Source organism: Scatophagus argus, chromosome 16 (assembly GCF_020382885.2).
Source record: "Scatophagus argus isolate fScaArg1 chromosome 16, fScaArg1.pri, whole genome shotgun sequence".
Taxonomy (NCBI): Eukaryota; Metazoa; Chordata; class Actinopteri; family Scatophagidae; genus Scatophagus; species Scatophagus argus.
The window spans coordinates 6,792,143-6,814,040 of record NC_058508.1 but is presented as its reverse complement, the minus strand read 5'-3'; the positions used below and the strand labels follow the sequence as shown (position 1 = coordinate 6,814,040).

At 42.2% G+C, this 21,898-nt stretch overlaps 3 protein-coding genes across 3 annotated transcripts in view; 1 reads left to right on the top strand and 2 right to left on the bottom strand.

Moving 5' to 3' along the window:
• Positions 1–1,111: 1,111 nt before the first annotated feature.
• LOC124073814 (heme-binding protein 1-like) lies at positions 1,112–6,747 on the bottom strand. The gene is made up of 4 exons (XM_046416336.1): positions 6,374–6,747; positions 3,405–3,543; positions 1,759–1,939; positions 1,112–1,452 (listed from the first exon to the last, which is right to left on the bottom strand). Exons 1-4 carry the CDS (start codon positions 6,449–6,451, stop codon positions 1,275–1,277), a joined length of 576 nt encoding a protein of 191 aa, XP_046272292.1. The 5' UTR covers positions 6,452–6,747; the 3' UTR covers positions 1,112–1,274.
• Positions 6,748–8,354: 1,607 nt separating this feature from the next.
• On the bottom strand, positions 8,355–10,534 carry fmc1 (formation of mitochondrial complex V assembly factor 1 homolog). Its single transcript, XM_046416337.1, has 2 exons — positions 10,305–10,534; positions 8,355–9,029 (listed from the first exon to the last, which is right to left on the bottom strand). Exons 1-2 carry the CDS (start codon positions 10,431–10,433, stop codon positions 8,826–8,828), a joined length of 333 nt encoding a protein of 110 aa, XP_046272293.1. The 5' UTR covers positions 10,434–10,534; the 3' UTR covers positions 8,355–8,825.
• Positions 10,535–10,668: 134 nt separating this feature from the next.
• LOC124073809 (glutamate receptor ionotropic, NMDA 2B) overlaps positions 10,669–21,898 on the top strand; it is a 116,315-nt gene continuing 105,085 nt past the window's right edge. Inside the window, exons 1-4 of the mRNA XM_046416325.1 lie at positions 10,669–10,940; positions 11,059–11,225; positions 18,582–18,732; positions 19,402–19,509. Of these exons, the coding sequence (XP_046272281.1) occupies positions 19,483–19,509 (27 nt within the window). The 5' untranslated portion in view covers positions 10,669–10,940; positions 11,059–11,225; positions 18,582–18,732; positions 19,402–19,482. The remainder of the gene's footprint in view (positions 10,941–11,058; positions 11,226–18,581; positions 18,733–19,401; positions 19,510–21,898) is intronic.

The following is a 21,898-nucleotide window of genomic DNA, read 5'->3' as shown; positions in this document are numbered from 1 at the left end:
TCATTGATTGTCGATCTCTAATTTGCACTGATTAAATTATACTTCTATTTAAACATTTAATCCATAAAAATGCAGTCATTTTAAAATAATGTTAAAGCTATATTACTTAGTTCAGTTACTTAGATTTGCTGCTTATTGCTTACTTTCTTTTGCACTATTAAAGTGTAATTGTAATAATTTTCCAATTTAAAGGCTACATATCATCTAAATCATTCTTTTTGAAGTCGCAAAACTACACATGGTGGGTGTCAGGTTCATGGAAGTGCTTCTCTTTGCTTGTCACAGTAAGAAATGAACAGTGTGGAGAGGGAAACTGTTCGGACTGGCACTGTCCCGTACACAAAATGAATAAATAATACAAGTATCCATGTTCTTACTGAATGATATATTTATGATATATTTATTATGTTATGAAACACTGTCAAACCTTAACATTGTATTCACACTTATCACAGGGTGATGCTACACATGTATCTCATAACACAGTTTCAAGGACTGAATAAATAAAGCCGGCATTGTCATGCTCTAAAACACAAAATATTCACTACATGCAAATGAACAACACATAACCCCAAAGTTTTGAACAACACATAAAGTTAGCTAACTAATTTCCACTCACAGCTGTTCACCCACAAATTCATAAAGACTAGTTCTACTTTATGGCTCAACTCCTGTTTCTTTCCAGTTCCTCACTCAGGAAAAGGAAGTGTGCTTATTTCTACCATGTATCTAATGTTTATTCTGTACATTTCTATGTAGCCACCACTCTGTAAACTAGATTAAAGATGTGCAAAGCCCTGCTGTGTCTTCTTCAGGGAGATGAGAGCTCTACAGGGACTTTATCTACCCTATAGGACAAACACGCAATTCTGAAAGAAATTAAAAATTCCATTTAGTTGTATTTAAATGCAGATTCACATTTGATTATTTACCATGTTACTTAAATTGCAGTTTATCTAAAGGTAGTTTTTTTTTAAAGATCTGTTTCTGTTTTGTGATAATAAATGGTACCATTCTAATGTTGAATTCTAAACTGTCCCATTGTTTGAACACCTAACTTTAGCATCGCTACTGTATGCATGACAAGCAGAAGATCACATGGATAAAGGCAACGTGAGTAATCTCTATTTGTCCATTTGCATTCAGTCAAATCACTATATTGCTCTTACCAATCAAATATTGTTAGAACTACGGGATTGTCAATAGTGAGAAGGTTATTCAGGTTGAATAAAGAATTCAGTTTGCGGTTTAACTTCGATCTGATCGAATGGCTCCTAGGGCTCTTCCTGTAGAAACCACACCTCGTTGCGGCGTCCATAAGGCTTGAGCGGTGGGTCATAGCTACAGCAGAAATATTGTTTGCGCTGAAAGGGTGCTGTCTCACCCAGGGTGCGCGTCAGACGCAAGGCCTCTGCCCGGTACTCACTCTCCCCTGCGAAGCCTCCAAACTGCCTGTGAATGATAGAAGGTATGGGAAAAGTTGTAATTAGATGGACAATTAGTGTTAGTTTAATTGGCTGAATTATCTGGACTTTTTTCTGGATGTGCTGTCTCATCGCAATGGCAAAGCGACCCAAAAGGCACACTAATATTTCAAACAACATGACCTAGTAAACCTGCCTCAGGATCTGCTCTAGCATAAAGGCCCTGTAGGAGACTGAGCATATTACCGGTAACTAAGACCTCCAAAAATAAAATAGCAACCTGTACATTTGGCTCAGGTGGGTTAGGATCGACAACTTAAAATTAAACACCCACAGAGCATAGACAGTCATGCCAGGCCGCTCCTCAATCTTGATGGCAGTGTCGGTGGGAGTCGGGGGGCTTTGCTGGTAGCTGGTGGGGATGCGGATGGCGACTATCAAACGGCGAGACAGAACCCCGTCATTCCGTGGGTACACTGTGATGATAATGGGTGCTGCTGTGCCCATGGCCTCACCTTAGAAGATGTGAAGGACAGATAGTGTGTTTAATGGGGAGAAGAGGCATAGAGGAAACAGCAGAAAAACTTCACTATCCTCCCGAAAGCAAACTACCCATGTCTAAAGGTCAGTATTTGTGGGATTTTGTGTGGAGTACATAATATCATTATGCAGATGCCACCAGTGATAGTTTTCACCCAGACACAACAACAGGCCATGTAAATCCCCCCTTCTATAAATAGCCAACAAATTAAATGACCATTGTGCACTGAGGCCAAGTTTTCTGCCTGCCTCCTCAATTGGCAGAGGTTAGACACTATATAGACAGAAGTATTGGGACACCTGACCATTACACCAACAGGGACTTAAATGACATTGCATTCTAAATACATAGACATTAGTATGGAGTTGGTCCCCCCCTTTCAGCTTTAACAACTTTTTTAACAACGTGTTTCTGTGGGAATTTTTGCCCATTCATGCAGTAGAGCAACAACGAGGTCAGACACTAATGTTGGACCAAAAGGTCTGGCTCGCTGTCTCCATTCCAGTTCAGCCCAAAGGTGTTTGATGGGGTTGAGGTCAGGACTCTGTGTGGGCCAGTCAAGTTCTTCCACACCGAACTCATCCAGCCATGTTTTTTTGGGATTTGCTTTATGCAATGAGCCATAGTCATGCTGGAATAGAAAAGGACCTTCAACAAACTGTTACCACAAAGTTGGAAGTATAGCATTGTCCAAAATGTCTTGGTATGCTGAAGGGGCCCAGCCCAACCCCTGAGAAACAGACCTATACCACACCTGACTTTAGTACTAAAGAGGTGTGTGCAAACACTTTCGTCTACATAGAGTCTCTGTCCAGTGACCTGAAGTGTGGAAACATGACCTGAAAGGACATGTTGAACATTATTCAAATGTATCCTCCGATAAAGCTAAGCTATTTTAGGTGAGCTAGCTGAAACAGCAGCAACAGTTTGTTTGTTCTAAATGAAGATGCTCTTAAAAATTAAGAGACATACAGTCGTATCTTTTACATTCATTGATTTAGCTTCATGGCTAAGGGTTTCCGTTGTTTAAATTAATTGAGTAGCTTAATAGGAATAAAACTAGGAATATGATTTTCAAAAAGTACACCCACCCAGCCTTAATAACCACAAAACATAATACAAAAACTCACAAACAGTAAGTTAAAATTAGATGGATAATGTAGCTCTAGGAACAAAATTAGAAAACTGTGAGATGATTGTAATATTTAATTCTTTTGTAAATTGCAGGATTGGACACTCACTTGATAAAGAGCAGAATCACTGATCTTGGTTCATACATTTCTTAAGGGTGTGATTTTAAAAAGGTATAAATCCTATGAGCATGGGAGAGGAACAGGAACGATAACAGAGACAGTTCATGAGCTACATTAAGTCTTCTGATGATGAACGTATCTTAGCACACGGATCCACCAGGAAATTCGATTTTCTGATTGGCTTACCTTGTTCATTGCTCCCGCCGATGTACATGAGCAGCTTCCTCACCAGCTCGCCTGTCACTTGGTCGAAGGTTCGTCCCTCAGAGGAGACAACAGCATATCTGGCACCATCGTACCGCCGCACCTCAAAGCTGACGCCATCCTAAGGGAAGGAATGGAAATCAGCAGGCCAAGCTACACACTGTGGCATTCACAAATGCCTAAATCACTGTTATGCACACACACCCATACACACACAGTTGTTCTCTTCTTGGGGATGGGTGCAGTGAAGATGTTGAGCTCAGATTTGATTCATCTCTTACACACTTATGTTGACAATCTACTCATGAGGACCAAAGCCTTACACTTGGAGGGATTTAATCTGTCTCTGTGTGTGTGTATGAAAATCAGTGTGGGCAACCAAATAATGAAACATATTTATACTGATCTGATTTAATTTCTGCTTCCGCTCTGCAGTGTTCAGTCAGCCTACAGAGAATAATGGGCAAGAGATGCACACTCTTACATAACAGCGCACAGGCAAACACATTTCACCCCCACCCCCTGACACACAGCGTTAATATGATGCAACAGTTTTACATTAAATATGATTAAGTGGGGTTAATATGGAGCACAGTCACTCGACTATGCTGCTGAGCAATCATCTAAATAGGTTTTGAAGGAATCTGGTCTCTGCAGAGACTGTGATGCAGGTTTCAAATACAGCTGCTCGTTGTGCTAATGTGATTACACTGTGTGGTATTTCATAGTGTGTGGCTGTGTGTTTGTATGATGTTGTTAAGCCCTGGTATTTAATTTCATAAAGTCAGTATCATTCCCTCTCCTTATAATGTTTGATATGTGACAAACAGATGTAAAATATGCAGTTTATTGCTTTGCAGATGATGTGTTTTATTCAACATGATACCAGCAGCAAAAAAACAAAACAAAAACAAAGTTTCACTGCATATGCTCACTCTGATGTGGGCTTCTTATGTTTTCTCTTACCAAATGATTTTGTCTTCAGTATGCCTCTTTTGGCCTGCCAATAATGGCATATTTAAATGTCTTCCAAACAATATATTTATATTACCAACCAACAACTTTGATCTAACTTTTGAGTGAAAAACCTGGAAGTGTCATTGCAATCAGATGATACAGCTGCATTCATTCCTCAGCACATACAAGATAATATTATGTTATCACAAAGCCCTAACTTGTGACAGGTACCAGGACTCCTGCATAGTAATTACAAGGGTTCTGCTCTGTATGGCTTGTCAGTGGGACCACCATTAACATTGTGTACGGGTGACATACCAAGAAAGCAGAGCCTGACTTAAATTAAGCAGTGCAATTAATTTGTCTGTCATGTGTCTTTGGTCTTGTGTTCTTAGCTGCTGTCTTATGCAAGCCTATACGACGGTAATTACTCTGTGCCTGAGCAGAACACACAGAAAGTGTTATCAACACTTCCACTGTTCAACTGCCTCATCATTTCATGTTCTGTTAAAATAATCTCCTACATTCATTAGCCAACTTCACTTCACTGAGCTCTACCTGTATGTTCCTGTTGTTCTGCTGTGAAAGTGTGCACACACGTATGTGCGTATGCCCTGCCAGGCATCTTCTCTGTATACCGTGTCAGTTTTAATTAAGCGTATAAGGTGACTGAGTGCTCCACATATCAGGTGACGAGCTCTGATTTCAATACCTGCCGTTTAAACAAGTCAGTCAAGTCCAGAGATTTGATGAAGCTCAACCTCTGACTTTTCAGGGATGTTTAATGAAGGGGAAGTGTATGTGCTGTAGTGACAACAGGCTGTAGTTGGGTCAGTGATATAAATGTTTGACACATTTATTTGTACACATACTGCTGGATTTTAAGCATCGGGTTCATGCAGTAGATGTAACTATGCACTGTCAGAACAGGTCTGCCTCCCCCTCTGTGTGTATGTGTGTGTGTGTGTGTGTATGTGTGTGTGGTCAGTCGGTCCTCTTTGTCTCAGTCTGTCCGCCTTTGTGTCGATGTCAAAAATTAGCTGCTATTCACAGTTAAACAAAGCCACTTTCAAAAACCCCACGCCAGCCGAGAGATTCCATGGCTGCATGCAGATTTACAGCAGTGCACTGTGGGTCAAGAGGACACGAGAGATGGTCCTCGAAATGGCTGTTAGGTTTTGCTTCGGTTAACAACACACATGACTGGGTTCGCTGGAATCTTTCCAAAGTGTGCATACATTAAATATGGATAAACAACACACAGACCTACATAAACACAACAAGGGGGTGGGGTGCTGACATGGAAAGGGCATGCCCTTTTTCCTCTGCCTCTGTCGTCATCAGCGATGGCTCCGTGTATCAGTGCACACACCCAATCCATATCTGAGCTCACGGGTTAACCACAAACACGTCTGATCTGCGTCCTCTTCCAGGGCAGGGTCAGTTAGTTTGTCCCACACGCATCTACGGTGTCATGGTGGAAAAAAACACAGTGACCCACAGCTTTGCGCGCAGCAGATTGATAGGGAACCTTAAAACCCTTGTGGCTTTGGTGTCTTCCCTGTGTGTAATTGTTTACAGGTTACACAGAACTCAGCATCACCATCTTTATTCATATCTGCCTATTGGCGGAGGACCTCTGACTGGTTTGCCCCACAGTGCGTCTCAGCGGGCATCCTTATAGGTCACAAGCAATTAACTGCCAGGCTGTTAGTCAAGGTTATAGGGGTTGTGATAGCAGCTGGAAAAACACAGCGAAATCCAAGACTATTTTAAACGCTTACCATAATGGGTAGTGCAAAGTGTAGTGCAAGTGTTGAATAAAAATATTCCTGCAAACAGAAGGGGAAACCATGCGTCTTTACGGCAGGATTCCTGTGCGTAATAATCGTGTTTGCAGCCACAGAGAGAGGCGCACAGGACAGAATCCACAGAAGCTTTATAGACACAACAGTGCTTGAGTTGTGTGTGACAGGTGTCCGCGCACTGCTTACCTTCGTCTCACTGCTGAGCAATTTGTATTCGGTCTCCTCGGTGTTTCCGAAGAGCGAATTCTTGATCATACCAAACATATCGCTTCAGCCAGGTCACCTCTCCTCTCTCCGCTCCTTTGCCCTCGCTGTCGTCCTTATGCTGCTTCTTCTTTTCTTTTAAAAACAACTTTTCTCTCTCGACCGTCTGCTCTCTTTATTTGTTCGTCCTCAACTCTTGGAGGAAGCTTAATAAACAAGAAGTAACTCCTAGCTGTTACCCAGATGCTCCAAAGCATTAACTCTCCTCCTCCACAGACGCTCTAACAGATGCTTTTTTTTTCCAATTTCGGAGACAGATGTTGCTGATGCTGACTCCTCGTCCCGTTGGCGAACCAGTGAATGGAAACGTTAGCCTCCGCTGTGACGGGGTGGGGGTGGAGGGGTCTCCGCCCTCCTCCTCTTTTCCTCCACTCTTAGTTTTTCCTCGGACCATGTTGACGCTTACTGATCTCACCACCTTTTACTCCTGAACGTTCAAGTTAATTTAAAGTGGGGCATCAGTCTAACAGCACGGGGCTAATTATGCATGGCTTGTTACCCCAAGATATTAAAAATACGTAGCTGTGCCGAATTAATTCATTGGCTCTAACCCCCCCGAAATGCCACTCAGATTTTGTTAGAGTTTCTCTCTCATTCTGTTTGTCATGGCTGTCTGTTCCAGCGTGCATTACACAGTGGGGCGTAAAGAAGCATAATTATATCCTGCTTTTTGTGCAGTATAAAGTTTGACACAAGCTGCTGGTTTGTCAGTACACATTGGGCTTTCTTTCCAAGGCTAAGCATGTGTTGGTAGGTTGTGACAGGGCATGGGTGCACGTCTTACTCCCCGTGTCTCTCTGAGTTGTTTGCTTTAGGGTTGGTCTATTTAAATTCACACTGAAGGCAATGTTAGTCACCACTGGAGAATAAAAGAAAACAGGAAGGGTACATCTGAAGGGAAAAAAAAGAGTGGGATAGATAACAGCAGGTCAGAAAAGCTGAGGTACTGTTATGAGAGAGCTGTGGACAGAGAGAACAGGCAACAGACAAGAGACAGGATCTGTCCAAGGCAGAACACTAAGACACCATGCAATATGATGTAATTAAATATCAGACTGAATTTATTTTAAAATGAATATCATATCAGTTTTTGTTGAGTCACTGTGCTCCTGATTCATAATTTGAGGATGCAGCTTGTAGTGTTGTTAGGCACTTATTTCAGCCTCTTGGTAAAGGATCAGTTTGCCCGTGTTTTGCACGCACTGTAATGATTTCTGAGACTTTTGTTCTCTTCTCCCATTGTATAAGTTTGCAACAACATTCTGTTCTCTTTGTCCCTCTCCAGGTTGTCCAAATCGCCTTGAGACCTTAAGTAACAGTGGCTGTCAATAGCTGGCAACAGCCTGCTGGTCATTGCTATTCACCTCAGTGACTAAGTTGTTTTGCAGCTGTAGTTAAATGGGGTGGACAAAGAAGGAAACAAAACATGGAAAAAGATATTTCTTCAGCTAAGTCGCCTCTAAAGGCAGCTGCACAAATCAGGCTATGTCTCAAAACTTCTACACAGGAACCATCAGAGTAGAAGACCCAGGATGGGATGTTTGCTTAACTACACTCCAGTACAAACGTAAGTTTCAACAACACCCACAAAGGTGAATCAAAGTCTCTGCAAAGGCAGTCCATTCTAAGCTTTTAAGTCATTGTATATTGCAGGATTATTGCACTGTTTTGCTTTAGACTGTAAATACTGGTAGATTCATGGTTGTTGTCTAGCCTAATGTACACTCATGGCAAAACATGAGAGAAGACAACTGGTACCAAATGGAACAAACTGTAAATAATCCCACAAACAACCATTTACCAGGATCTTTAAATGCATGCAAATACAGCAACAAATGGATTAAAAAACCATACATTCAATGTGTTATAACGCATCACCAAGTTCTTTAAAAATCTCTGAAACTTAACAGTGACTAATATTTTAATGAGACAAATTAATTGACATGAAAATGCATTTACAGTCTTTTTGAATGGTTGCTTTTTTCCTTTCCTCCTTAACAGTCAAACAAATGCCAGAAAACAGGAAAACAAACTAAAACAGGTATGGATAAACTGTAGCATACAGTGTATTTACATTTAAACAACTGATTTTTTTTTTTAATCATAGTGTATTTTTTCACAGTTGATTCAAATACTCTCAGATAAACACATCTCCTCCCTTGAACACTGTTTGAGCAATTCAACAGGAATAAGTAGAGTTCCCTCAAAGCAGTCCATGATGTTGCGATCTTCAGTCTGCCAGACTCAGTCAAATATTAATCCCTGTGAAGCTTACATGAGGTGAGTTGTATGAGACCAGATAAAGATCAGCCACAGATAAGTTATTTCTGAAGAGAGTCAAGGTTTTCTTCCAGTGTCGCGCCCTTGCATGTCCTTACTTCTCCCAGCCTTTACCTCCTGGCTGAGTGGGCAACCTGAGCCCCACTAGGCCTGCCACTTCTTCCGGGCTTCGCTCTCCCTTGCTATGGTAAAGGTTGTGCAGGACCAGGTGGTTCCTGGTGGAAGCCAGCAAACACAGGTAAGTGTGTGAGGCATGGTGCGCCTCCTGCTGGGCACGGCAGTACCTTTCTCCCGTTACCTGTGAGGAGCACAAAAGAAAAAAGGATCAGTGAAGATCGAATGATAAAGCAGATCATAAGTAGGACTGCAAAACGCTCATCACAATTTCCCAGATCCCGAAGTGATGTCTACAAATGACTTTTTTTCCCAGAACAGTCCAAAACCTGAAGACTCTTTACTTACTACCATAAATGACAAAGAAAAGCAGCAAGCACATTTCAGTTCCAGCAAATATTTTCCATTTTTCCTTGAAAAATGACTCAAACTATTTATCAGTTAACAAAATAATTTGATAATGAATTGTTTTTCAATCAACTGATCGTTGCCGCTCCAATCATAACATAATCAGATAAGACTGAAGGTGGTTGCCAAGTGGTCAGTTCCTTTAAACAGGATTAGATTTTTCTGTTTTTCCTGTTACTTTGTTCACTAAATCAGCCACCACATAGAAAACTGAAATCAAGCCAACATTTAATGAAAAGAAAGCCTTAAGATCTAGCTGGTGGACCACACGGACTTCAGTAACATAAACCTATATCTAAGGCTTTTCTGCCACAATGTTGTTGTTTTTCTTCTCATCAACTGTAACAACTACAAGGTTAGTAATCATTTGACCCAACCCCTAAAGAACTACAGACATACATTATAATGCCTTTAGGCCTTTTCAGAGCTGGGACAAATACACAGTGACAAGCAGGAGTCGCTCTTAGCTGTTTTGCGTCAGTGATCACACATGATTTCAACCACCCTGGTGATGCATGCTCTCCCAACCATAAACAACACAAGCTTTAAGCTTTTGAGTACGTACATTCCTTAACGATGTACACGAACCTCAACTTTACATAAAATTGAGTGAATTGTGCTGTCAAAGGACCATCAACGACGATGGTTTTCAACACGGTTAATAACAGGCTCGGGCTTACATATTATGTTGCACTCTGGTGCAATCAATTCTTTATTTGACTGAGAGAGTACACCTGCGTGTCGGCACTGGGGTGCGCTACAGCCCATTAGCTGCTGGCTAATGTTAGCATGTCCTTCTGCCTCACTGTCACCTTGCGATGAGTGTAAATATTTAAAAGTTGGCAATAACAACAAACCAGTGTTATGCTGGTTATTCACTCTATTCCCATGTTTGAGGCGGGCTAAAAGGCGAGAAATATTTTCACTTAACTAATTAAATACTAACGCTATCATTCAAGAGTTATCAGGTTTACACAGCTAACACGAGTCGTGCAGGTTGTAATGTTAGCTAGCTAACTTAGCAAACATTAGCTGAAATTGGAAAACTCGCCTTATTCTTACGGAACTGATCCATAACATAGTTGTAGGCCAGTGACTGTTTGTAACTTGGTCCTTGGATGGCACGTAATTCTTTTAGTATTCCTCGGCACACTCGTAGGGGTGATGACAGCGTCGCCATTTCTGAAATGTGTTGTGATTGTGCGGCGCATGCAGCCAGGCAGGCTCAATCCAACACCGCACAGTCGATTAAATTACTGCATATCGACCACAAGCCGGCGATATGTCCCAGTAATAGTTTACAACCGATGTAGCACTTTGCTACGGACTTGCCAGAGGAGGTTTTCCTGCAGTTATAAGGTGATGTGGATTTTTTTGTATTGTAAAAACAAGACATCTCAGTGACTAAGTTGATCTTAGAAAGGTGCAGCGTAGTAACCTAACAGTGCGTTCAACTGGTTTGTGTGTTTTTGCAGTCTAGTGTTCATCAACTTAGTTTTGCCGATTAAGCTAAGCTCTTTTCCCAGGTTTGACCTGAGAATGTTGCTCTTCGACATATAATGACAACATTTGTGAGGAAGACAATTATTTTCGTCCCTCTTTAGCTACTATAAAAGTGTTTAAATTGCGGGGCCCCAGTTGCTCTGCTGAAGGGGATGCAGTGGTTGTACTGAGAGCTCACTCACAGGTGCAAAATCCTATAATTAGGAAAAAACATGTATGCACAGCAACTTCCCTGAATACATACAAGGTGAAAATAATGCCAACTGTGATGCTTACCACCATATTTGTATTCTCAAATTCAGGTTGACAAATGTTGTCTGAAACTTGGGGAAAGGTCAAGCAGAGACTGCTGAAGGGACCATTGAGGCGTGCTTGTTTTCGTGGATCCATCCAAGATCGGCCAAGAGAGAGGAACACTGCACATATGAAGCTGAGTTCACATGGTTTCCACCTTCAGCTTCATCGTAAGGTAATTTCTTAGCATGCATGTGCATGATTTACTCGGCTGTACACAGTCTACCTGTCACTGTAAATACGACTGGGCTTGAGTTTTATTGTGAGTTAAGTAATTACTGTCTGATAAACGGGTCAGTGGGGGAGACAGAGGGGATTGTGGACATTTGTAATCATATTTTCTTTCAGTATCTGTCAGCATCTCTCTGGTTCCCTCTGTCCCTTTCTCCCTTTACCATAAATAACAACTTTAAACATGGATGGAACTAAGCTGTACATGTACTACAGTGAAAACAATATATTCCCTGAAGAGAGGACAACAGAAGAGTTTGGTATATCTCCTTCTGTTTTGAGAATAAGCCTCTACGAGGCCTCGTGTATACTATGTGGTTGATTGTCTTTTCATTTCTGATTTCAGAAAGAGACAAAACCCTTTGACGACTGCAGTATTTAGACAGAGACATAACTACTGTGGAGATGCACTGCAGTCCTTTACCTTTGAAGAGTGCTTTTGACCACCTACCTTTTGTGCTCCTAGCTTTGATTTGGGCATTTGGGAGCGATCATCTGTCACCATAGCAACACTGAGTTTGGCTTAGGGCAAAATGCAGAGGAAAAGATCAGTCTGTTTCCACAACAGCACAGATGTGAACCAAAATTCCTTTAATGCGTTTTCTCTTTTTGCGCACAGAGAGTGTAGCATGAAAAGAAAGTGGTGCTTCATCACCCTTGGAGGAAGAGGGTGCTCTTTATTTTCAGTCAGTTGTCGACTGAATTATTTTGTAAGAGGGTTAGAGTAATATTATGCATTTGGAGTGTCACCCTGCTAAACTGAAATGGTGAAGATGTTCAGACATCCGAGGAGTTGTCCTGAAGGCAGAACACTGGTCTAGTTGGTCCCAAACTAAATTCCCAGTGTTTCCAGTTATTTGAGCTTGTGTATTGATGACTGACTCTAGGGGGAGCCAGTCTCTTATCAGTTTCACACGCCGGTTTGGTTCCTCGACATTTGTTGGAAGGCACCCCCCTCTCCCTCTCCTCCTCATCCCCTCTCTCTCTCTCTCACACTCTTTCAATGAATACTAATGCAGCGAGTGGGCCCACCTCCCTTCCTCCCATCTTTTCGCAGGGATGGGCGGGAGAGGGGAGACAGAGCAATTCCAGCTCAGTATCCTTCCTCATGAGGCAGGCAGTGCTTGACTAGCAGCAGCTCCAATGCCTTTTTTTTCCTCCCACTGGGCAGTATTGGTGATACTGTGCGCTGCTGCTGCAACAATGTCTAACCTGTGTGAGTGGCATGTGATATCAGACCAGAGTTGAGAGGGAGAGGAAAGGACATCTGTGCCTGCTTTTTGTCATCTGGATGGGAAGTCTTTTTTGGGAGGAGAGACAGAAGAAAGCAGAAGGCAGCCGGGGAAGGGGAACAACTGGCAATAGCCAATCCCCCCTTCCACACATAGACTGGAGACAACGGAGGCCACTGGAGTATTTGCTTTTATCTTTCGTTTTTTGTTCTTTTTTTTTCTCATCGCGCTGCTGGGAGGTGCTTTGCCTTTTCATTTGCTTGCTCTCTCGGTCCTCTGTCTTCTCATCTATTTCGCCATTTACCTGGTCAACAATTTCTTCTATTTATGAGCCAGACAAGGAGGGAGAGAGAGAGGCAGAGAGACAGAGAAAAAGAGAAAGAGAAAGAGGAGGGGGATTTTTTTTTGCCCCCTTTATTCTCTTTTTTCCCACCCTTCATTCATTCTCCCTTGCCTCTCCATCGCTATCACTTCCAGCCTTTTCTATCCCCGTGCAGCCCACGCTCCCTCCTCCTTTCACCGCCTCCCTCCTCCTCCTCCTCCTCCTCCTCCTCCTCCCCCCCACCGCTCCACTCACTGTCCATCCCTAACTTTGCCTACTTTTTTTTGACTCCACCAGTGTTTTAATTTCTTTACTTTAGAGACATTTTAATTGGCTTGCTTGTATTTTCTATTTATGCCTTTTTCACTTTTGTACCTTTTCCTATTTCCTATTTCCCCCTTCTCTTTTTTCCTCCTACCATCCTATGCATCTTTTTTGGGCGATTCTTAATTCTAACCATAGGTAGGTCTATTTAGTGTTTAGTGTCTGTCTCAAAGTCTTTGTTCCTTTTTATGTGTAATCAAGGTGTTTTGTGTGGGTCACGTATTTTAAGCACACTTTGACATGCACGAATGCACACACACACACACACACACACACACCCTGGCCTACAGTCTAGCGCCAGTCTAACCGTGGCTCCCCTCCCATCCAGCTCTCAGCTGATTCTTGCCTCATGCCATGTCATCCTCACGTCACTCTCCCCCTTGCATACTATAATCTGTGTTTTCTGAATTTCTTTTTGTTCTTTTCGACCAAGACCACAGTGACTCATCAAGCAAGCACCCTCTGAAGTCGTCATCATGGACTTCACTTTCTGACCACCTTGTCATTTCTGTGTTGTTGCACTAAAGTCCGTTCTTCCATTAAACTGTCTGAAATGCCCCCCTTATCACACAAGACCCGCCTCACGTGTTCTTTTGTTTGCCGCCATGCGCACTGAGATGCGTCCACCTTCCACATTCGTTCCGTAAGAGGGAATGTGCGTTGTTGTCACGCCGAGGTGCGTTTGAGTTTCCACGCTTCACGTTTGTCAGGTGAAGGTCAAACTGAGCGAAGGCCTGATTCTTCAGCGACAGTGCGCTGTTGTTTCAAAGCATAATTCGAAGCCAGCACTTGTTCTGTTCTGTTGGGGTGTCATCTGTGTTTATACACTCTTCTGCCTCCTTCTTTTTTTCACTGCCCTCTTTTCCTCTCTCTCTCTCTCTCTCTCTCTCTCTCCCCCTCTTTCTCTCTCACCCCCTCTCCATCTCCCATCTTTCTGAACTGACTCTCATTCTCGCAGACAGACACACACAAGCACTCAAAAAGAATGGACTAGAAAAAAAACTGGCTTTATCGTCCAGAGGATTTTTTTTTTAACCCTTTTTCCCATAATTTTCACTTTTTTTTCACTCACTTGACTTTACTCTCATTATTCACCTCTTTCCGCCTCTTTTTTTTTCCTCCATCACTTCCACCCTCTCAGCCCCTCTGAATTGATCCACTCATTGATTTATTCGTTGTTCCATTTTGGCGTTTTCATTTGCCATCTACAAAATTTCATGTCCTGTCACTCACACATCACTGGCTTGCTTGCATCAGAGAGGAGTTGCTGTTTATTTTGCATTTTAGTGACGTAATTTTGCAATCCATCAACTGGACTACTTCCATCTATTGAAATACAATGGACAGATTATTCATGAATACACTTTGGCATTTTAGAAAAATTGAAGAAAGGGTGGCTCGAAAGATTTAAGCTGACTGCAAAGTAACGGAATAATTTGGCGTGTGTGTGTGTGTGTGTGTGTGTGTGTGTGTGTGTGTGTGTGTGTGTGGTGCGTGAGCTCCAGAGAGACACAGCAATAGACCGATGCATAGCAAAGTGAAGCAAACCACACAAGCCATTTCCTCATTCATCTCCTTTTGTTTTTTAATATTTCAACCTTTTTCCTGAAGGAGATTTAATGGCTCTCCTCTTCTATACATGAAGATAAAAGGAAGTGGGACTTTTGAGCAGCCGTCACCATGATAAAGGCACTATGGATTTAGCTGTTTTCCTGTGGAATTACCCTTTAAATCCTGGATTTGAATCCAATGAAAAAAACATAATTAACAATTATTAAAAACTGTCCTAAATTTGGGACTCTTTTTTGACTCTCTTTTTGTAATGGACTGAAGCTGATTTCAATATTTCTTTTTCAGCTATTGAATCTTAATGGGATTTCACTAACACGGATTACAGACTCAAGCAACATCTTTGTCTATTAGTTGATGTAATAGCCACGACTCTTACAATTTCTCCAGCCTACAAAAATCGATCAAATTCAATATTTTTAATGTTAAGGGTTAAATAGGTGAGTACGTGTTTTAAATCCACACATACTAATGCTGTTGCATGGTTTGGGTGACAATTAATCTATGTTGATATTCATGTAGATATTTTTTTGTCATTAACCCACTATGGTTGCGTGAGTGTGCGTTTGTGTGTACCATATAGGGGTTGGGTGGAATTTATTGGCAGATTATCAGAGATCAGTAATTCCCATAACACTTTGTCACCCTTTATCCTTTGTAGTGTTTTTTTTTTTTTTTTTTTTTACCCCATGAGCCTTTAATTCTGTTTCTGAGACCTTTTTAACCATATAACATAAACTCACGTGCTTACACCCAGATCTGATGTCATCATCGCGTCTTTAAATTAATCTCCATACCTCATCCTTGGCCTTGCACTCATTAGCCACCTTCCACCCGATGGAGTAGCCACTTCGGCCTATCGAATCACCTGTCCAGGGCTGCTCCACTCTCTTATTTAAAGCAGAGGAGTGTGTGTGTGTGTGTGTGTGCGCGCTAGCATGAGAGGAATATATAGTTAGATCAATAAAGTAATCTACACAATGAGAGAGACTACATTGCCCTTTTCTCAATGCAATTATTTTTATCTGCTGTTATGAAACACAAAGTGCTTGACAGCAGCAGAGTGACAGTATATCTCATACGTCCCGGTGGCATGTGCTGGAATGTAATCTTGAGTCTACGGCTGCAGTAAAATGCACATTCACACATACTCTCTCTCTTTCTATCGCGGTTTCTCTCTCCCTTTCTCTCTTTACCACACACACACACACATGCCTACACTTTGTCCATCTATCCATCACAGGCACAGTGGTGATTGACCCCTTTTCTCTGATTAACTTTCCCATCATTTGGCTGACAGTAGTTTGGATTTACACCGTGTGTGTGTGTATTTGTGCATGCACACGGTGCAAGGTCAAGGTTACGCCTGCGTACCTCTGAAACCCACCTGGGACCTGCTTCCATAACCCAGGACCATTACCCATTCTGCTGGGTGCTCTTGGCACACATGTGACCCCTGTAGCCTATCTACAGATGGGTACTTAAGCACAGGTAGTGTGTCAAAGCTGTCACAGCTGCCACGCTGCGAAATGGACGTCTCGGTTGCCTCTGACACATGGATCACCGTTGCCTTTTTACTGTAACGATCACCAAAATAGTGCATGTCAGTTTTTATGAACAGGCGAAACAGGCTCCTCTCTGTAATAATACTGTCTTGACAATGAGGTGGAGGGAGCCAGGAGGAAAATGGACGGTGATGTGAACGTTATGTTCCACTTAGCCGGGGAAATGCAGTTGGTACAGCTGATTTGACTGCTGTTACACAGAGGATGGAAATAACATTTTAACCGATTCTTTTGAGCGTAGCCGGGCGGTAGAGTGAGCAATCCAAATGAATGGTTTGGAAAATGGATACAGCTGAGCATCACTCCAATGCAAACACGCAGGTGATTTGTTGGTGGGACGTGTAGCTTTTTTCTGTGAAGTTTTGCTTAGCATTTGGGAGAAAGACAGACGTATATATTTTTTTCATCTTTTTTCCAAATACATTACATTACTGGTGAAAAGTGACAGTGCACTTAACGTTTTGTATAGTGTGATCTTTAGTATAAGTCTAAGACTTAAAATGTGTGCTCATTCTAAACAATGTAATGGAATAAGTAATGTTTGTGCAAATATCGACACTAAATTTTATCGAGCGATAAATGTTGGTGACCGATGCTCTACTGCATATTTCATGCTGCCTGTCAGTTTTTAGTGTCTGAAAACCGTTTGATGCCAGGAGCTTCCGTGAAAAAGAAGTCTGCCAGAAGTCTCCAAACGGAGCTTAAGAGACTTCATAGGCACCATGTTTGCAGTCGTCATTGATAAACAGGCCAGGAGAGGAGACAGCAGGGGCTAAGGAGATTCATAATCCTATCCCCTCTTCCCACTGATTCTCTTTCTGTCTCTCTTTCTCCCCATGTGCTACCTAATGAGACGACAATACAGCTCCTGGGTCTGGCTCTGAGCACTGCATCTGCCTTAATGAAACCAGCAACAATCCCCCCTATTAGATATTTTATCTTCAGATAACTCTGTGTTGTCTCAGGGCTGCTGTGTTCTAGAGCGATGCACCAGAAGTCAAACCTCAAGCACATAAAGACGATTTTAGCTCACGGGATCCACAGCGTGCTACCAGTTAATACCTCAGATTCACATTTGCGCAATACTGACCTTGTCCATCATCTTGTTAAATGAGCTCCGTCTGGAGCGACTCGCAACTTTCTGCACTTGTGCGTCTGAGTCCCGTTCAGCCATTAGAAAGCGAGCATGAGGCCTATGTGGGACGACTTAAAAAGTACATCTCGATTTTATTGGCAGCGTATTCACTTCAAGCGAACGGAATATGGGTCATGATCTGATATAAAAAGGCTACTCAATAATTCATCCGAGCTGATTAAGAGGACTTGTATCGACGCAGACCCCGTCCATGAGAAGGGATGGGAGTACACACAGAGTGTACAGAAAAGCAACATTTAGGCCCCTTTGTGGGATTAGTATGAGCTGAGAAACAAGCTAAAGCAGCCCGGGCGTTTCAAGTGAGCAGCGTAGGCCCTCTTTGATGTTTTAATCTACCGTACGTTCTCCTCCTTCGGTTTCATGTGTCGACTGCAAAGTGGCTGCATGTACATGTGACAGGGTGTGTGTTTGTCTGTGATTACATGTTGCTGCAAGTGTGTGTACATGTTGTGTGCAGTTTGTGTGCGATCCATCAATCTATTAAATATGAAAAGTGCAATCTGTTACCCCGCAGAGACTAGTTTATTATTCATTGGCATATTTCAATTAATCATTAATTTACCTAAAGTATGGGCCACACTCTCCCCTTTAGTTTAGTTTAGACACTCATATGCTGTGCATGATATATGAGTTATGTATAATCTGGATTAATAGAAGCTATTTATTATTCCTCTGATCTACTACGTACTGTAGTTGGGGGGTTGTTGGGGATAAAGGCAGAGACAATTTAGTACTACAGCGCATTTGGAGGAAATGTATTATTTATCATTTTGGGCTGGATCCTCCTCAAATCAGACTGTTTTATCCCCTGCAAAACTGCACACACACACAGACACAGAGAAAGGGAGATGTGAGATGCATTTAAACAAATTAAGGAGGGAGACTCATTGTTTTTGTAGAACAGAAATGGCCTTCAGAGTGGATTTGGATTGTAAACAATTCAGGACGCTGTTCTCAGATAACCATTTGAAGCACTGAGTTGGGCCTTTAAAACCCCCCTCATTCAGTCTTAACTCATTAATTCTAAGTGGAGCAGGTCAGAGGTCAAAGAGCAGTATGGTGTTTTATTAGAGTCTAACTGAGTGTGACCTGCTTCTAACCCTCTCTCTCCCTGTTCCCTCTGCAATAACAGACTTGCGGACGTCAGAAAACCAAGTGACGCCAAGCATCTCATCGGCGCAGCGAAGGGGAGAGCACAAGTGAAGCTGCTCCTGTGGAGTACAATTACCTCGAAATTGCTGCTTTGTCCTCTTGACCCCTCGTAGATTTTACTGAAACCTGCTGTGAGTCCCCGTTTCCAAACTCCTTGTTCGCAATCAACTCTGATTAACCGAATGTCACCTCCTCGTTTATGAACATCTGTATTTGTTTCAACAAACCCCACACACACCTAATGAGGTGTCCTGGTAGAGAGGTTTAATTCAATTAATCATGAAAGCACATTTATTTTAGCTAGTGCAGCTGGTTAGAGCAGAGATACCTGCTGGTGGAGTGACACCTGAAGAGGAGAAAGAGTGAATTCACTCATATAGCTTACTCTAGTCTCTTCTTCTGAGTTAATTAAACTCATCTTTTCATTAATTGGCAAATGTCATTGACAGGTGGTATCATTCCAGGTGATTAGTTCGGCCTGCTGACAGAGAAGAATGCCTCTAAATTTTAATTCACAGTTTCAGTGTGTGATGTGTATGGACAGGAAAAGAGGGTTTCAGGAAGTGTTTTGCTGGTTTCATTGTGTTTAGAGCTTTTTTAAAAAGACTTTTTTTTTTTTTTTGCGTTGCACATAATTCAGTGTGATGCTCCTTTCACTTCTTCTAATAACTTTCTTGCACTTATTCAAATCCATTCTGCATTGTGATTGTGATGCTGAAACTGAAATTCAAAATTGGAACATTTTCAGAGGTGCCTACGATCAATAATCATATTGTCCTTCTCTCTTGTGTTGATTGTAGGTGAGCCTCCCTCAGTCTGAGGCTATGAGAGGGAGAGAGGAGTATCAGGCCGCACCATCATGCTACTACTGAGACGCTGGGATGAGACTTTGGCTGGAAAAACACAAGGTAAGACAATATTGATGCATGGGGCCCCTGTACAACTCGAGCCGTTCTTAGTTTTCTCGCCATGTCCCTGTAGAGAACCGCTGAAACAACACCAGTCTTATCTCACCTGTGTGTTTGAACGTCTGCAGCTTCCCTAAGCTTCCCTTTCCTAAAGCCCGGTGATGGATGGTCTGAAACTTCTGGAGGCTTTTATTTTTTACTTTGTATCTCTCACCAGATTTGCTTGAGGGTCGAGATAATGGTTCAAGGTGGAGCCTACATTAATGTGTTTAATCCTGGCTTTTTAGCACAGTGTTCCCTTTGATTGGTGGCGAGCGCATGGACGTTTAACCTGATCCAGCCCCTGTCGACTATTGGCTTCATTTGCATGGCTGTACAGGCATTGATCGGGCAATTAAAGGATGTGTTGAATAAGATTTTTGTGGCAGAAGCACTTGGCCGTTTGGACGTGTTGGTGTGTGCTCGTCAGCTGCTCATGCGCTGTTGTTGCTGCATGTGTGCCTGGTAAAGAGGGAGCGGGACAGTATGTTTTGTGTGATAAGATAAAAGAAGACGTATTTCTCTCTCTGTCCTAGGACCAAATTACGCAGAGCAAATGTATTTTGCCACAAGGGCCCATGAGAGGCCATTATCATATCAGCACACTCCATCGTTTTCTCATACATTCATCTCCTCACAGCTCGGTGCTAAATTTTTACTTTTTTTTTTCCTATCACCTTTCTCCTTCTCCTCCTCACTCTGCCTCTACTCTTTCCTCCTCTCCCTTCCTCCCTCTCTCTTTTCATCTCATCCCATGCACTATTAATCAGCCATGACGTTTAAGAGACTGAGCCTTGGTGCAGAGGAGCAGGAGTGAGAGACTACATTTCGTCTTGTGTTGTTGGTGGGGTTGGGGGGGTGATGGACTGCTGGACACTGTGTGAACCCACAACAAATGCTTCCATAAAACAGTTACTCCTCTTACTTTAAGCTGCTGCCTTAGCCAGCCAGCAGAGCGACAGTGCAGCTTGGTAATGAAGCACCTCGGCCTTCTGGCGTTAGCTGAAAGTCACACAGCTGCCTCAGCTAACGCTGACGCCGCAGATTGCCTTACTATCGCCTTACGTCATAGGACATTACCATATAGATGAATTAACAGTGACGGCGATCTAACAACTCCACCCCTCTTTTCTTTGACAAAAAAAAAGAGTATTCATACTTACAGTTATAACCTATTATGCTCCTACACTTACGTAACCTATTTAGATAATGCTCTGGCTGGAATAATGGTTAAAATGAGGACATATTAGAATAATAATGCCCCCAACCCTTGTGTACCTTAACCCAACTGCATCCCCACTCAGTGCTATTAATTAAGTGCAGCCTGGCTTTTCACTCAATGTTTCAGTCAAATCCAGTTACCAACAGATTCTTATTTAGATGTAGGGGAGCCCACGTCATCGTTCATATCCAATGCACAAAACTGGTAGGGTGCTGTACTGAAGCCACACTCTTCGATGTGTGAAATGTAGTATGAAATATTTAAGGATCACCTTTCTCCTGCCTGCTGATGTATTGAATGTAATTAATGGCAGATTTATGTATTGAAGCGTGACAGTGAGATAAATGAGCACCTCTTGGGTATATCTGTCCTCCCACTGTTGTGTTTTTTTTTTTGTTTGTTTTTTTTTAACATCTGAGGTTGTATTTTATTTTATTTTGGGAGAAAATTCATAATTGACATCATTCTCCTTTTATGCTTTTTTTTATGGAAAAGGATTAGAAAGATTTTTTTTTCTCTTTTCCTTCGACTGTTTCTTCCTAAATTAGAGCAAATACGAGAAGCCGGGGAGTTAGGAGGCTTTTGATGAAGAAAAGGAGCGGAGAAAAGAAACAAGGAGGGGAAGAGACGAGATGAAGTGTTTTAGTAGTAAGTGTTTCTGGGGACGTGGAGTAGAGGATAGAAAGAGTACAGGTGCATGTTTCCTCAGGAAGGCAGTGACTTCTGATGTGCCTGTGCTGCTTTCTGTTCTTTTTTGTCGCCATTATTTTGCATAATGCAGTGTGTGGGCATGTCTTATCAATTCAATAACTCAGTCCTATTTGAAAAAACTTTTCAGGCATGGCAAAATCACCCCAACGCATTTCTCTTTGTTGTGAATTCCAATCACATTGTTTAATGTAGCCTTTACTGATGTTCAATTATCTCGTAATTGAATACTCGCAGGATACAGCAGCAGGGTGAGTGTAAGTCTCTGGTGGTTATTTATCTCGTAGTAATGCTGTCATTTAATATTAATTGAATTTGGACTGTGAGATCACGTGTTTCAGCTTGACCTGAAAACACAGCTAAGATCTGTGTGGCAGCATCGATCGGGTTTGCAAAACAGCAGATCAATATGACTTCACT

What these genes read in the sequence shown, in the direction of transcription:
- fmc1 (XM_046416337.1), bottom strand. Translation starts at nt 10,433, where the DNA reads ATGGCGACGCTGTCATCACCCCTACGAGTGTGCCGAGGAATACTAAAA. An exon ending in ATCAGTTCCGTAAGAATAAG is followed by an intron (nt 9,030 to 10,304) that starts GCGAGTTTTCCA and finishes TGCTCCTCACAG; the next exon opens with GTAACGGGAGAAAGGTACTG.
- LOC124073814 (XM_046416336.1), bottom strand. Translation starts at nt 6,451, where the DNA reads ATGTTTGGTATGATCAAGAATTCGCTCTTCGGAAACACCGAGGAGACC. An exon ending in TGCTCAGCAGTGAGACGAAG is followed by an intron (nt 3,544 to 6,373) that starts GTAAGCAGTGCG and finishes TCCTTCCCTTAG; the next exon opens with GATGGCGTCAGCTTTGAGGT. An exon ending in CGGCGGGAGCAATGAACAAG is followed by an intron (nt 1,940 to 3,404) that starts GTAAGCCAATCA and finishes ACATCTTCTAAG; the next exon opens with GTGAGGCCATGGGCACAGCA.